The sequence below is a fragment of the Falco biarmicus genome, chromosome 9 (genome assembly GCF_023638135.1).
Source record: "Falco biarmicus isolate bFalBia1 chromosome 9, bFalBia1.pri, whole genome shotgun sequence".
In the NCBI taxonomy this organism is placed as follows: Eukaryota; Metazoa; Chordata; class Aves; order Falconiformes; family Falconidae; genus Falco; species Falco biarmicus.
In genome coordinates this window covers 50271194-50288945 of record NC_079296.1, presented here as the reverse complement: position 1 = coordinate 50288945, position 17752 = coordinate 50271194, and the positions used below count along the sequence as shown (strand labels likewise).

General features: G+C 34.9%; 1 protein-coding gene across 3 annotated transcripts in view; it reads right to left on the bottom strand.

Moving 5' to 3' along the window:
* The window catches only part of WDR11 (WD repeat domain 11), a 46258-nt gene that overhangs the window by 16460 nt on the left and 12046 nt on the right, over positions 1 to 17752 (bottom strand). For 2 of the 3 annotated variants that reach the window (XM_056352102.1, XM_056352104.1), the window contains 10 exons: positions 17119 to 17284; positions 16302 to 16416; positions 15141 to 15336; positions 13153 to 13256; positions 11826 to 12005; positions 9931 to 10015; positions 4672 to 4778; positions 2465 to 2540; positions 867 to 975; positions 417 to 541 (listed from right to left, as the gene is read on the bottom strand). In XM_056352102.1, the coding sequence (XP_056208077.1) occupies positions 417 to 541; positions 867 to 975; positions 2465 to 2540; positions 4672 to 4778; positions 9931 to 10015; positions 11826 to 12005; positions 13153 to 13256; positions 15141 to 15336; positions 16302 to 16416; positions 17119 to 17284 (1263 nt within the window). The remainder of the gene's footprint in view (positions 1 to 416; positions 542 to 866; positions 976 to 2464; positions 2541 to 4671; positions 4779 to 9930; positions 10016 to 11825; positions 12006 to 13152; positions 13257 to 15140; positions 15337 to 16301; positions 16417 to 17118; positions 17285 to 17752) is intronic. The other variant, XM_056352103.1, reaches the window with a different exon arrangement.

Genomic DNA, 17752 nt, shown 5'->3' with positions numbered 1-17752 from the left:
CAATGAGACACAAGAGTTTCTTCCTTGAAATTTGAACTGCAAGGGAAATTCTCACTAACTAATGAACAGAGGCAGCACAAAAATGCATACATCCTCCAAAACAATGTATCCAGAAGCAACAGTTAACCCATTTATCCACATGTGTAAACATTCCGGGGCAAAAAAGAGCTTTATTTCAAGAATCAGGTAACTAATGGACTGCTATGGACACAATGGAGAGAAACAAGTACACTCTTTCTCTTATTCAGCAGTAAATCAAAGTTTCACATCTAAAAGATGAAGGGAGACCCCTAGAGTTGCTTTGCCTGGTGTGTACTCAAGAATCAGTTCCAAAATATTCTGCTCTATAGATAGAACAATGGCACATGGTGGAAAACAACTGATACAGTATAGAATTATATCAGAATGAGAAATACCTAATCATAGAAGATTCAACACTGCTGACTTCGGTATCTGATGCAACCGTCTGCCGCGCCATGGCCTCACGGGCTGCTAACTGCTTCTTCCTCAGGCTTTTCAAGTTATGAGAAGGTGACCATTCCTGTGAAAAATTGTCCAGGAAAAACGGAAAAGACAAATGTTTATTCCTTGAGTTTACTGGGTGTTTTCCTGTTAATTATGATTTCAATGAAAACTGCTTTCTATGACATCTCCCTCTGTCACCCAAGTTGCAGACCGTATCTTTCCACCAGTACCTCCTTTTTTCTTCTTTTTCTATTTGATGACAGATGAAAAGGGACAGGTGAAAGCACTTATCTGTATGCTACCGGTAAAGCAACATTTTGCTGCAAAATTGTTCATATATTTTTGTACTATCTCAACATATTACATTTACTAAACAATAAGTAACAGATATTATTCCTTACCAAAGCAGTCACTGTAGGGAAGTTTTTAGACATTTCTCTGAGTAGAGTGCATGTTCTGACATCCCAGATCTCCAGTGGTTTGTCTTTAAACACGACAGCTAGATACTGCCTAAAACAAATAAGAGCTTACTATGTCAAAAGTAATCATTCCATTTTAATTTGAGCATTTTACTTCACACACATTGTTCATATCAGCTCTGGAAACCCTCATAAACTAAGAGGAAGCAGAGTAAATTAACTTGGCTCAAATCCCACACTGAAGCTTGTGATTTCCTTGAGTTACTAAGGTACAAAAGAGACCTCCTTCAAAGCTAAAAGAATTAGAAATTTCTGTCAGGTGGTACTGCTCAATTACTGTAAAGGAGACAAGGGAAGTAATTCAATTCAAGGGAAGGCAGCAGCACCTCTCACTTAGCCATATTCAGCCTGAGCCGATGACTGCACGAGATATCAGAAAGGCATATCAAGACTGTAGGCTGGACAGATATTTTTTTTTTTCCTCACTACTCCAGACGCATGCCACTTCCCTAATCCAGTGATAAATGAACACAAAATCCTCTTACACTAAACCATTTGTCACTCATGTCTTCAGACCTTTCGCCTGTGGAGCCTGCCGAGTAAAACACCTTCCATCTACCACTTTTCACATTTAACTTGAAAATACAGAGGCTCTGCAGCTATACACACTCTTTTCAACTGCATTAACCTCTATTCAAATGAACTATCCTTTCTTGTTCTCACTTAACCTTCCAGTCTCTTCACCTAAACCCACGGCTGTTCTTAATTCTTAATGTATTAATAAGACCATTATATAGTTGAATTCTTCCAAATCCTCTGGAACACATAAATACTTCTGAAAATATTCCTATGCAAGCTAAAGAACATTAATCTTTTTCCTCCACTGTAAAGAAAAGACACTTAAAATTTAGACAATGCCTTATTCAAGGCAACACTAATTTCATTTACACAGGAAAGTAAAGTAATCTCACAGAGTACTGCTGATGTTATTTTTGATACTATGAAGATGAGGGCCTCCTGTCACAGGCCTAACCTCAAAATAAGCAGGATTTGATGGTAAACAATGTGGTTATTTATCAGCTGACTTCCCAAACAACTAAACCTCACACGTGGTTTTCCAGCAGAAAATTATCATAAAAGGTATGAAATATATAGTTAGAAAAAATTAATAAACACGTGAAAAATCATCCCACCTTTAATACCAATCTTCTGGTTTTAAGTAAGGCTTAAGTTATAGAAAAGGGAATGAACTCCTAACATAATCAAAGCTGACAAAAATTGTTCAGCACTTTTACTCTCCCTAATATAATCAAAACATCTGTTCAGTGCACACAACTCTGAAAAGAACGAAAACATTAATGACTGACCCTGCAATGTGATCGAGTCCTGAAGTGACAAAGTCAACGAGGGGAACACTCACAGTTTTTGCACTTTGAACTAATACTCTGAATAGTTTTCTCTTGATGCTGTTGCACATTTTTCTATACTCTCTGGACTGTTTTTTCCTGGAATTTCTATTGTCATGAGGATCTTCATGCAGTACAGTAAAATTTACAAATGTCACAAGGCTAATTACTTACTTCAAATGAGACACCTTTATCATTTCAATAGCTGGCTCGTCATTGCCTCGCTCCCCACGAAATGAAATGCTCCTGCCTGGAATACAAAAACATCAGGGAAAAGAAAAACATTTACTAAACTAAATATAAATACAGAAATAGTTTATAAATTGTTCTGTGTGTAAACAGAAACAGTTTACAAACTAAACCAGAACATCTCTAAGTAACCTGCCATTTTTTATATTAGTCTTGTCATTGTTGAAGTTTTACTGCATTTCGAAGGACTAAACATAATGTAAACTTTACTAACATAAGAGTTGACTTGCATCCAGAGCACTACTGAAACTGATGCATCATCAGCGTTACATAAATACAGACTTATTTTGCACTCAAAGCCAACGAGCACTTATTTCCCCAAGGAGGAAGTTCACCAGTTTTCAAGTTTTGTAAGAGAAATTAACTCTGCAAGTATTTCCATGGTGAAATTAACAGAACCATTCTCTCTTTCCAGCTAAACCAATAAACCTTAAGAACTTACAATCTTATCCCCAACAAAATTTTCACCCATATGTAAAACGTGTTGGAGAATTAAAAGTGTTATACATATCACTAAAATAAATAACAATGTACAAACACCAGGGTATCACAGCAACTCTTATGCAAGTTTCATTCTCCTTAGCTTTCAAGAAAATTTCAAGTTTTCGAACTCCAGCTGTTCTTGTGGCTACTCATACCTAAGTTACTTATGCCAGTTATGTGAATAAATCTAGTTATCAACAATGCTAGTTAGTGCTCTCATGTCAGAGGCCAGGCTAAGGAAACCTTCCAGCTCTATTTTCTTCGTCAGTGATGAAACACCTTTGGAATTTTTGTCCTATTTGTTTGTTCAGAGATGTAAATGAGAATTTTGTCACAGTATTCATGAAGTAAATACATATCAGCAGAGTTTTCCTAGCACCAAAACAGAAAGTTGAGCTAATTAGTGACAGAAGAACCAGCAATCAAACAGTTAAGTAGTTATGCCTTTCTTGTAAGTTTTAAAAGAGGAAATATACCTATTTTGAAGCAAACCACATGCTAAGGTCTCAGGTATTCACATTTACTTTAAACTTGGTTGCCCGTGGAAATACTGAACCTTTTATCACTTATATTTATAATTGTTTCAATACTGATTTAAAAAGTGAGTGAAAAATCAAAATACCATTTTATATGAGATTAAAATCAAAACAAAAAAGATACATATTTTGAAAAATTAAACAAATCAACAAAAGACATATGGAAAAAAATACAATACTGTCATGTTAAAAGAATAGCCTCTTTGTGCAGCACCCTGGAAATAAAAAAACCTGGTCTTTTCCATAAGCTTAAAAAAAAAACAATAAAAAAACCCTTTATGCTAGATAAAGCAATTCATAATTAGCCATGTGTTACAAGATTTAGGCTCTTCAATTAGAAATTAAATGGCTTCAGATTTTCACATTCAAATATAATTTAATATTATTGAAGTGCTTCCTATTTTTGATTGTCTGATCTCCCAAGTTATACGTCCTAGTATTGTACATATATCGAGTTTAGTCACAAATATATTTGTCATCCGTTAGAAAGCCAGAATGTTTTAAAAACACACATAACATGTTAATTTTGCTATCAACAGTATCTTCTAAAATGTAATTTATTTTTAAACATTTTCAAATATTTACAAAAGTATCAGATTTTATTATTATAATACCCATTTTACATTTATACACCCACTCAAATTCTGGCCACATGCCTGCCCTAACTTGAAAAATTATCTGTTGCTGACACAAATCACAATAAACGGTTCAACGCTATTTCAGGCACACAGAAAACAATGGGTGTAACTGTGACAAAACACATTTTGAACTACATGCATTTTGTGAACAAAATACACCGCTAATACCCGTGGCTGCGGGAATGCTCCTAAACCTCCTGCTGACACATAGTCATTCTTTTAGTAAGTCCAAGCCAAAAACATCTTTGCAAAGGTGGTGTTTTCAAGTCTGTCTGCAGAGCACCAGATGGAACACATTATGTGGCTTCACAAGGACAGAAGAGCAGAACCAGTTAAAACTCCTCATTACTTTATTTTGTCGTGACAACAGAAGGGAAAAAAAAAAAAAAAAAAAAAAAAAGGTCTAAGAACTTATGTTTGTCACTCCCCAGCAGATCTGTCAGCCTCTTGTACAAATGTCTTAGGAAATACTAACCTGTTGGTAGGTCCACCAGCTGCAGCTCATTCCTTACTAGCCCCAGATTGTTAGGTGTTGATGTGGCAAAGGAAATAAATCCAGTCAAGCTTATCCACTCGATTCCCCTGTCATCAGAAGAGAGTATATGAAGCATATTAGCCAAAATAATCAAATGGCTAGAAAAGCATAAGAAGCAGCTATACATTCACAACTATGATAAAAAATTACCAAATTTAAATTAAAGAGCAGCTTTCTTTTCAGACTACACTAGTTCTTGTCTGGTTAGAACACAAATTTCAGTTAGAAACACTGGCAAATTTTGAAAATATCCCTCACAGATACTCAGCGCTTGAGTGGACTATAAGCACTGCTCCGATTAAATCAGTGGTTTACTAGATGGGAAGCACTATCAAGTAACACAATTTTGCTGGCATACAGAAAGAAAAAAAAATATTAATATGGAGAGCAGGGTAGGTAGACTTGATTCTTTCAGTCCAGAAAGGAGAAACAAAGATGATTAAAAAAAAAAAAAAAAAAAAAAAAGAGGCGCTGAACAAATTTCAAAGGCTATTACAAAACAGCTGAAAACCTGTTCGTTGTTTCTCTTCTTTTAGACCATGCCAAGGCAGCCCTGAACCACATTACCTTGAAGTGTTGCAAGTAGGTAAAGTTACACTGTGTACAACATACTGTCAGCACACACGTGTTCTAAGCAAATTCTTGAAATATACCACAGACCACAACATGACAGAAAGCAGCACTAGGTGGTCCTGTTCCAAAATGAGAGCGTCCTCTTGGCCCATTTCACACACACACTTTGTGCCAGCAAAAATTGCTAAGTGCTTTATCTGTGAAATAAATCAAGGAGCATAATCTACAAGAAAACTGAGACTGTTCTAATACATACATATGCCCAAGTTTATTTTAACACAAATAAAAGGATTCAGGTTCTCCTCAAATCCTTGAAACAGATTACTTAGGAACTATTTTCAGGACAACTAAGTCTTCTGTTACATCAATTGTAAAATCATGGTCTGTTTGCAAGAACATATGTGAAATACGAGAGAGATAAATGACTGTATGTATTATTTACTGTCAGTAAATCCAACTCACATTGTATTAACTAGAAGTTTCCTAAATGCAATGTAGATGGGTGAAAGCAAAAGCACTCCCATAATACTGCGCACATGTAAGTTACAGCCATATTTATCTTTATTTTTTGAGTTCAAGCTTTAAAAAAAGGGAAGCTTTACTCCTAAATCATCAAGTAAAATTAAAAATTTAGGACCCAGCCCTTTTCCCACCAGGTCCTATGAAAGTCCAACCAATAATTTCAATCAAAATGAAAAGTATTCAATTATTAATTTAAACGTTACAGGAATGATTGAATAGAAATCTAAAATTGCAATAACGTGTGACATTGCAAGTCTCCGAAGGGTCATAAATACAAGGAGCTTTCTGAAATGAAGAAATATGAATCCTGACACCTTTCTAATGTTTATCTATTATTCACCTATGTTTTTTGGAAATAGCAGAGGATACCCATCATGCATGGTTACTGCCAGGAGCTATTCACCATTCTCGTTCACAGACCTGAGGCATTTTCCATACTTCTTTCATCAGCTCAGATTTAACAGGACAGGCCCTTTTACTTTGCTGCTGGCTGGCCATCTGTCAATACCAATGGAAGCCTTCAGAAACCCAAGGCGCTCATAACCAAAAGGAACCCTTAGCTAACTGCTAAGCTACCCTGAAACAATATAATATTTGTTATCGTCACACATGTAAACTGGGAATCTGCAGACAGTGGTTCAAGTTTTAATGAAGGAAACAAGTAATGCCTTCCCTATTGAAATAGCGTCATTTGCAAAAATTCCTCATAAAAGACATCTCTGTCTACTAGAATAAAGGGCTACACTCAGCTGTAAACTATTTCTCAGACTGGATATGAATTTCAGCTATTCTGTACTTTCAACTCGTCTCAGTTACTTCAGGGGTAAGATTCAGTTGTTTTGATTAATGTTTCCAATGCAAACAAATTACAGAGTGTACTGAAGCAGATAAAAACACAAATGACTTTTCTAGCTGGGAATGGATTGTTGTGGCTTTATGACAAGGCAGCTGCCACTCAAATTAATTATAAGAAAAAGAGGTAAAACTGGAAATAAAACCATACTTTAAAGAATACGACGTTAAAATCTGAATCATATTATCAGAAAATACCCTCAGTCTCCAATTTTGTTACTTAAAAATAATTTTCCTAGTACTTCAAAAGTATTTGTATGGTCTCCATGTCCAAAAGTGAACATCAGCAACGAATCAAGGTTTTCCTTTTTAATAAGGGGAAGGTTAAGAAAAAGAAATTATAGTTAAATGCTGAAAGTGGAGGTAATTGTATATCCTGTAATGGTGACTTCAAATTTCAATTCCAAATACGAGGATTTCACTGCAGCACTGCTTACGCTTCTCAGGCAACGGGTATTTACTAATGCACAGAAATAAAACCAGCACACCAGCACGTGTGTGACGGAAGTGGTAGATATTTTTCATTCATCTTTCTCTACGTGAAGCAAGTTGTTTTTAAGGAGGTGATGAATGTTTGCAAAGCAGTTTCCCAAAGCGGAGTCAGCTTAAATTCACCTGCTAAAACAGCTTAAATTCAACCACTAACATTTAGTTGCAATGCAGTAATTTTCAAGTTTTGCCTGCAGGCCATGCAAATTCTTGTTACAGTCAAGGAGATTTTAATTTTAAAAATTAAAGCTGTTGCAATCTTGAACTTGCTGAGCTTCAGTGAAAAAGAATGAGAAGCCCTGCTCTAGTCAATTATCTATCTACCAGAATAAGCAAAAGTAGCAGTGAGAGGCATTGCAAACGCATCAGTTTCACTGAACTAGAAGTTACATCACAGGCATTTTACTTACATGTCTCAAATATTGTCTTCTCTGCATTGAAGGTGTATTAGCATCTCCTATCTTACCACAATAGCTCAGATTGCTCCACTTTGAAGACAGAACAGGTATCAGACTTAGTTATTTCATGGATCTTCTTATTCCTCTTAATAATAGCAATTACTTGCTTTTCTCTATCCTGAAAGAAGAAAGACTGACCTCCTGCTCACAGCTTCTTTCACCCAGCATACATGCTCTAGTCTCCTTCTGGATTTTTCCCTCACTTGCTCCTAGCAGTAGCCCGACTGACTTTTCCTTTTGTGTGCTCTGAAGCGTTTCTGCTGCTTCTCACCTCAGTCTCCTTATAAAAACCAAATTAAACTCAAAGGAGAACGATTTACTCACACAGATCTAAACAAACAGTGAAATAGCCAACTAATAATCATAAATGAAATGAATATTTCAGCGTTACTCACGAGTATGAACTATCTTAAATGGAGGACAGAAAGACAATTCTCCCTCCTCTTAAGCACAATACAGAATTGCAAAGTTTAAAAAAAAACCAAAAAACATCATGTAGCATGTGACTACATTATGTAGCTTCTACAAAAGAACACTTCAATAGCCAAAAAAAAATATGTCAGAATTGCTAGTACCTACACAATTCAGTGGCCATGGTTTTAGCACACTTGTTATGTACAGGACAGTTGCCATTCCAAAGACCTTATTTTTATTACATTCTCTTCTCAAACTACAGAGCGCTGAAAACTCTGCTGGCCTTGAGTTACGATTTCAGGTTATTCTAAATTACATACTAAAATAATGATGTTTGCTGAAGGTGTATTTTCAGGTAAAAATGAAATAGAGGCATTATCCAATCTATCTGCATTTTAGAGGTAAAATAACAATTCCCACTGAAAGAAAAACTGTTGCACTCCATGAATATTAATTAAAAAAAAAAAATCCCTCTGCCTTATTCTACATTGCTTAAAGCATTCCCGTGAGCCTGTAAAAATTATGTAGAAAGTCACTCAGATCATTAAGTAGACAATTGAGGAAATTAAAACAAGTATTTAAGACTTACCTAGATAACAGCTCACAGCTAAATAAAATTCACAATAATTTTAATTGTGTTCTAGAACTACCACTTTTATGAGGACAGTTGCTAAAAAGACAAATGTATTCTTTAAGTTTTTCAAAAAACTTTGGAAAACCTTTAGAAATTGCAAAGCCCAAACTAACAATACTTCAAATAATCATGAAGCCTAAATAATAGATAAAGAAGTATTTTTTAAAAAGCAGAATTTCTTCTGTCTCCCCATTTTAAATATTTTTTTTTAATCTCTGAAATGTTATTAGTGGTTTTCACTTTGAATTCTATAATGACCTTAATAAGAAAAAAGTAATATCCTCTTGTGCTGCACGACAAGAAATAAAACGAAAATAATTTTCTGCGTAGGTAATAGCATGAAACCATAAAACTGAAATGGTTTATAACAGAAAGGGACAATGTTGACTAATCACACCAAACAAATATACTGAATAATTTGGTGGTAGATTCAAAGCAGGTTTCCATAATGAATTCCTAAAGCTATCTATTCTCTGTCACCTGTACTTTTCTTAACATTTTGTAGAATGAATAGTAAAACGAAGACCTTAACCTGAGGAAGGCTTCATGCCACAAGTCTGATACAAATTTTTACTCATATTACTACCAAAATATGTTTTATTTCCACAATTAAATCTGTCTGGAAATATGTATCCAGCAAGCACCATCCTGAGTATCTTTGCCATTAGTTATCCAAAAAGTTATGCCATTGTCTACACACAAACACACAGTACAACAGCTTTAAAACTAACCCTGTGCCTTCTGAGGATGCATAAATACTGAGTCCTGTATTCAATCTTTATGATGTTTCAACAATAAAATTATTTTTACTTCGGTTAGGACTAGAACTGTCTCAATAGCAATTTCAGCCCCAAGGGGGCAAAGTAAATAAACCCTGGCGTACAAAACAGAATTATTTCAAAGAATGCAATCTATGAATCATAACAGTTATAAAAATAAGACACTGTAATAACGTTTCTTGTCTTAAAAAGACTTCTTTGTACTACAATGGACTCAAGAAACGAAGTAGTTGATATCCATCCTAGATCAGCAGGCACAGATACAATTCTAATATTTAGTTCAATGTAAGTTTCACTGTGATTTTGACAGTGTATTACTGCTTATATATTGCAGAGAAACTCTTAGGGTTTGTTACTCAACAGGAAATTTTCTTGAGCATCACTGACAAATGAAGCAAGACTTGCACATTGCTGGTACAATGTTACATGTTTTAGTATTTGTCTCCCAGAAGGATTATAGAAGGAGTTAAAATCTTACTTGACTTCACAGGAATGGATGCTTAACTCTTTGTGTAAGAGTCCACTTGTAAGATGAAACACCAGGACAGAGCCATTACTTGTACCTATAAAAAGTGATTTTAGAAAAAGAATATTTACACCCATTTTATTCTTCTCTTCTGTAACTTAGTGCAAACGCAGCATTTACAGTTGTTTCTCTTTCTCTCGGTTTATTTTTAAATATCTTTAACTATTATATTTTACAATTAAAGAAGTATTTTGATATCTAGTGCTTAAATCCCGAACATTAAACTCTCCAAGGTTCTCCACAGCCAGTGATATCCATTTGGATCAAGACATTTTCCTGAACCTATTTGTAGAGCCTGTAGAAAATCTGCTTATTCTTGCATTTTCACAACATACCCAGCTGCAGGAAAAAGTAATGTTTCTTTTTGTTTTGATTACTCAAGATCAGGAAAATTATTAATTGCTACCCACCAATAATCCCAGGGGTGAATATTGGGTAAGTTTTACCAAATCATTAAAGCAATTCTGCTTTCTCATCCCTGAAATAATGACCTCTTTCAAATTATAAATCAATAACTAGTAGCTATGACCTTTAATAAGATCAAAACCCTCCAGAAACACCAAAAGTTACAATTTTCTATTAGACACTGGGAACACTTACTTGTTCTTCTCTTTTTTCTTTATATCTGTATCAACTTTATTAAACACAACAATGGATACTTAAAGAGCAATTCAGGTACCTTAAGTGTAGAATGTTGCATACCTTGCTGTAAACGTTCTTTATACCTACTGTTAGTTTCCTAATCTTATTATTTCACCTGTTTTAACAGCCACAGCTTACATAAAATCAAAAGTTATATTTCAGTAGCATCACATCATGTAATGATAGCTTGCCTACATTTTAGAACACAGCTACTGATGGTACTTTTAGCTCAGTAATAACTGAAGTACTACGAGAACTGCGCACATACATACATACATGCATTATTATGGTGTTTTCATTACTGGAGTGGGATCCTCTTTGTAAGCTCCTGTGTAACATTCATCTTTGCAATACCCCTGTGCTCCATCCAAAACCCTAAGGCTCCATACCACAGGCAACCTTAAGAATAACAAGAATCTCCCAAGTCTGACTTGCAACAGGCAGTCTTGACTGGGCAGCTCAGAATCAGCTGATATCTTAAACATATCAGAAGCAGGTTTCAACAACCTAAATCTGCAAGTCTGATCTGAGAAACTACTACAATCTTTAAATTACAGCATCTCTGTATCTACAGTTCCAGTCTGCTGACTGCAGAGAAAGACAGCAACCTGTATCGATACACTGTGAAATCCGTGGTCTGAAAAGGCATGCCAGAAGAATCACACTTAAATAGGGAGAACTTACAGTTAAAAATCAGGTGCTCACTGGCAACTATTCTGATATCTAGAGGAGTTCAACAACATTTGTAATAAGACAGAATAGATTCATTCGGGGAAAATTACGTGCTTTAAGTGTAATTTTATGAACTTACACCAGAACAAAAATACAGTCTCTATGAAGCTCATTTACTTACTCTAGCAACGCAGTGCTGCAGAAGTCCATATTTATTGGTGTTTAGAATGAAGTGAAAGCAGCACTTAACCAGAGTGTGTCAACAGACCAATATCATAGTAAATGAAAGGATAAATACAAACCTGTTAATATATTGCAATTCTTCAAGTAGCATTACTTAAACCCTAGACAGAAAAAAAAATATCCAAAGGCTATCACGGATGCAAACTAATACAGTGGTTGCTACCTGTGATTAGTTACAAAGGATCAAAAGACAGATTGATTTGGATTTTTTCTGTATCAGTAACTATACTTGTATTTTATATAGAATATATGATTTTGAAAGCCATGAATAACCTATTCAAGGCACTTACCAACAGCAAGGATTGGTTCATACTGTTTAATATTTTTTGTTGTAAGAGGTGGGCACATACGGATAGCAAATGGAGGCAAAGGAAGTCCTGAAAGAAGTCCCGTCAGCAGAAATTTGAGGTGCACTTCTTGCAGAAAAGAGCTCTTTAACTGTTCTTCTCCAGCAATTGTGCCTTGCCCTGCTTAAAAATTAATACTTGTTAGTATTCAATTTTAATCAGAGGTGTTATGGAAAGTTATCAGACACAATATAATAAATACTACAATAAAATAAACAATAATAAAAACTACAAATAGCCTAACATATAAAATAGCAATGTTTATTTAAAGACACATTCCTTCCTGTTGAACTTTTGGTGAAACTTTTTGGAAGACTGCACTTCTAATTTCTCCAATACTAACCGTCTTCCCTAACAGTAAGGAGAAAAAAAAAAAAAAAAAAAGGAGGGGGACGATGACGACGACGGAGTAAGTGCAATAATTTCAGTCTTCTTCCAGAAGTCAAGGGTAGCTTTATTTTTTTATTATTAGACCAATTCAAAAACTTATGGAGATATAACTCCAAACAGTAAAAACTGAGTGCAATCTACCACTAGAAATACAGTGAATTTGCTCAGATACAAGAACACAGATGGGCACAAAAAAAGATTTAATTCCACTGCTGTACACCACCTGCAGTCAGGAAGTACAGGTAAGCAAGGTACAAAATAACAATAGCTATGATGTCAATGACTACAGGAAATGCAGGTAAGAGAAAAATCATGCCCTAAATGTCATTTTTAAACATAAAAGATAAAATGCGAAAGAACCTGCCACAGTGGTAAGCTGCCTGCAGTGGCTAATATAATTTTTAATAAAAGCAATCCCAAATATGCACCTTTGTATCTTTGAGCAGCACTACTCGCTTTTCCAGCAAAAATTAGTTTTAAAACATAGCAGTAACCATTATCTTTATGGAACATTTATCAATATTGAAGTGTCGGATACTATCTAGATTTCACAAAGATAGGATGCATCACATAAATTCTCTTCATCCGTTTAAGATTACTTTCAAAAAATGAAGGAGCTTTAGTCAAATTCCATTTGAAATTTCTTTTTTCTTTCCTCAGAGAAAATGAACTTTGAACATCAGTCCTCAACACAAAATCCTCAAAAAGATTAACTGGATAATTTCTTTAGCAAACAGGAATTCTTTTCTTTCAGATTTACTATTTAAATTGCATATAAAATAATTCTAACATACATACTTCTTAAGTAAGCTAAGATCTACAAAATTATTCAAAAATCCTAGAAATGGGCAGCAGTAATATTAGCGAAAGAAATTCTTACCAATCATATTGTCTAACGAGAGGTCTGGAAGTTTATTTTGGAATGCTCCTACAGGAATTCCACAGAATGAGACTGGGGAATACAAAGGTGATGCACTTGAACTGCTGTAAAAGAAATGAAAACAAGATCTTAACACAAACTGCATTGCCTGTTGACTTAGGTCCTTGACTTTGTTTTTCCCCCAGGTTGTTCTTTCAGTATTCCTACCACTTATTACTTGCACAATATTTTAGGAAGATTATTCCCCCTATCAACTTCCATGAGCATAATGCACACAAAAAGGAACAATTTACAAAACAACTTTAATCTTTCTTAGAGATATTTGTAAGTAACAGAAAAACAGATACATCCCTTGCTCTGAAGCGAGCATTGAATGAAGGCTTTTAAATATATTGTGTATTAATATGCTGAGCTATGTTAATCAATACAGCTGAGCACCAATCATAAATATTTTGACATTTAAGAACAGATTCCCAAACTTATGGAACAGTTTTTGTTAACCTAGGTAAACTTCTTATGTAAGTTCCAGATGACGACACCCGTAACTGAAGCAGTGCCTTTCACCTAAACATACGAAACACGACTGCCTCTGCATATACAAAGCTACAGCAGAAACTTAATGGTATTACCTACGTTTAGAGTCTTGCGGGATATCTGTGCATCAAGGGCTTGTGTTATTTTTTCCCCAATGAGGGTGACTAGGTTCCAGCACATCTCCATCTAAAAGGGACTCAAACAGCCCTTGCAGCATTGGCAGTCGTATCTTGCTGGGCTGAGGGCAGGTCTAGGTCATAACAAAGACCAAAGACCACTGACTGCACCCAGCTGTACACAAAAATGCACTTTAAGGCACATACACAGCCTTTTTTCTTTAAAAATCACACTTTAACAGACTTTGAGTTCCAATTTTAATTAAGACCATCAAATCCAGCAGGATCAAGAGCCAACAGAAGAAGATTCCTTCAAAATCCATTACAGCCTGTGCCAACTAGAAATAAGCTTTACCTGTCAGTACAATTCAACCATACCCAGAACCTTCTAGACTCAGTAGTTCTTATATTATTATTACATTTTCCCTGGCTATATAATCATGACAAAGATCAATTTTTTAGAAATGGGTCTAAGAATACAAGTAGTAAAACCCAGCAACATATGGATCCTAAAGAACTGTCTTGGATATGCATCACAAAGAATGCATCTAACAGTATTTTTGTAGAACACCAAGAATAAAAACATTAAATGACTGATAAGCAACAAAGGGATCTACATTGACAATATGGTTCTACTGTCATTTAAAAGCGTACTAAGAATTCTTTATTTCTTTTATGGCAGGAAGTTCTTGATTTTATTCAATAATACTTTAAAAGTTTATTGCAGCTGAACAACCTTAATACACCGAATGTTCAAAAAACAACGCTACTTTGTATAGTATTTTTAGAGACCGCTCAAAATATAAAACTCTAAAGGTTTTGTATATAACAATATTTAGACCACTGTATTCCAGCCACCTGCTGTGCAGCCTCATATTGTGCCGTGTCAAATTCATGCATTATCTAGCAGAAAGCCCTACTAAAAATTTAGTCCTTTCAAGACTCTCATTTTGAAGTCCTTTCATGTAAATGAGAGGGAAGATCCATTCCTGAGGAAAATTATGCAGTCTGAAGAAAGCCAAATGAGAAGAAAATGTTTCCCCCAAATAATATGAACATTCATTCTATCTTTTGTTTCCTTATTCCGATCACTTAGTATGGTATTACTTTTTAAAGAAAGAAGAGTAAATAAGTTCCTTAACTTCCCCAAACCAAGGGAACTAACCTATTTCTATGATGTATTTTGTTACTATTCCTTTCATTCACACAAATGTATAGCACGTCACAATACCATACACACAAGGACATCACTGTTGCTTTTAGAATATAATTAAATATTACACACCACTTGTTAATATAACAGATGGAAACTTTGGTAAGAAAAATAAATCCCATTACCTGTTACGCACATTTCTGCCAGAAATACTGGACTTTAACTCCCAGATCATTACCCTGCCATCACTGACTATGAGAGCTGCAGAGTTCTCATTCACTGGGCAACACACCATACTGAAGGGCCGAACAGTTTTTGTTACTCTGATAGCATCACACTGACTTCTTAAATCATAAATCAGCTCCTGAACTGTGTCTGGATCTGTAACATCAATGTCCCACAGGGGACAAACAATTAGAGTGGAAAACATGTGGACGTGATCAATCAACAGAGGTAAATTTGCAGCATGACTGAGTTCTTTGGTTGAAATCCACGTGCTTCCTGTGCAACAATTAGGAAAAACAATCAAAAACTATACGCTGTTCATCTTGCTGTACACAACACAGCTCTGAAAAGTTCTCCAAAGTGTAACTTAGTCTTTAAAATCTCTTATTCCACATCAATCTTGGAAAATGTACAAAATTACTGTTTCATCTCTGGGCAGAAAGTGCATCTGCCCTCCACAATCCAAAACTCATTTGGTTTATTGGTAACACTGGAAACAAGTAATTTAGCTCACTAGAAATTACCGAAGTGTCAAAACCAAAGTGAAAAAGCCAAACAAACTCTAACCAAAAAGAAGGACTTTTTTACATTTACAGAACTATGGTTTGTCTTCTTTTTTCCAGTCTCCTCCATTATACTTAAAAGGCTATTCTTGGTAACATTACGTAAAAGAGACAAAGGTTTAATAATTTAAATTTTAATCTTTAAGCCCATGTCTTAGTTCTAAACTCAATTCTTCCAATTGACCATGACATCCAAAACCTTGTGTTTCCTTGAAAAATATGGTTTTTTCTGAAAGATAAAAAGAAAACTCTAATCATCTTGTATCTAAAACATTCTTGTATATGTGACTGTTAAGCCACTTCCATAACTGAGATATTATTTAGTGATAAAAGGATTTGCAGGATATTAATATATCTTACTTTGTACTAAATATCTGAGAAGTCAAAAACAAATTTGGGAAAGCACAGCATAAATTTAAATTTAATTTATAAGAGAAAAAATACCAGAAGGGCTGTAACTCACTACCCTGTATGAAGCATGATGGTTAATATTGGTATTAAAGTATTAATTAAAATGCCTCAAAGTTCACTTCTGGACTTTTTTGATACAAAACTTACCTGGCTCTTCATTTGGAGTTCCAGTTATAGTGCAGTTTGATCTGCGAACTCTTAAAGTTATACAACCATTTTCATGTAGGCAAAATAACCCATCACGCTGAAAACAAGGAATTACCTAGGTAAAGAGATACTACATTATATTCCATTATCAAAATTTTATCCTTTGCAAAGTACACTTGCAAATGAACATACAATTCCCGATGTATATACGGGTCAACAAAGAGTTACCATTAATGCAACATTTCAATGATTTCTTTAGCTATATTACTTGTGACTAGAAGTCCATTAATTTGAGAAATTCATTGAAAGTTTTTGTTTTAACCATTTGCTGGTTTGGGCTTTGTTTGGGTTTGGTCATTTGTTTTTTTATAAACACTGATGCACTCCTACATACTCCTTTTAGCTATCACTTTTTTAAAAAAACAACACTTTCTTTTTTGGCATCAGAATTCACGATTCCAAGTGAATAATGATGTATCAGTAAGACCACAGGCTAGACTTAGCTGTCTAATTAAGCAAAGGCAGATGATCAGAGATCTAGTGTTAACTTGTGCATAAGCAGCTTCACCACCGAAGAATGAAATGTCCTTTTTCCACAGCACTATTTCCACACCGGTAACTTTTGTAACACCTCAAAATGAAGTGGGTTTGCTGCAGACTTCAGAAAACTAAATTAAACAATGCTTGGTTTAGAGGACCTTTTTCCTCCTGATAAGCTAACTCCTTGTCACCCTCTAGAACTAATCAGAGGGTCACGAACTCGTATATCATCTTAATAAACTACCACAATGATAGAACCCAATCAAATTTTCATTACCTGTAGGAAAGGCACACCTGTTCTTTCAATTGCAATCACACCCACTGTCTGATTCACTTCCAAGTCAAGAATCAAAATTTCTCTGGGATACAACAGCAGCATGTAGTTTCTTTTGGAAGGCAAATAAGACAACTGAAGACAGTCATTGAGTGTTACAGATTCAGCACTGTAAAACATCAGATATAAAATTTAATCAAGTTGTGTCAACAAATACGTCAAGTTCAAAATAAAATTAACAGTACACATTTTCCTGCAACTGCATTTTTTCAAATATTCCTTATTTTGATCACTAGGCAACTGTAGGTTTCAATTTAATTGCTACAGCTATAGCAAAGCATCACTGACCTTCAAGATACACACTCTGCTGACTTTTGTCTAAATAAGATTATAAAATAGTTTTTAAAATAGTATGTGATTCAAATGGAAGAAGTGTAACTCTTGCATATCTCAAATACAAACCAATTCAATTATGAACACTGCTAGCTGCAATGACATTTACTGGTATTCATGGGAAATTACTCTTAAACATACTGCTGAGTTCAATTTTTATATTATTATGCATATTACTTTATTTTGAAATGAATTGAAGTAGCCTATCAAGAACACTAGCCTTCAAAACTCAGATAAAGTAGCA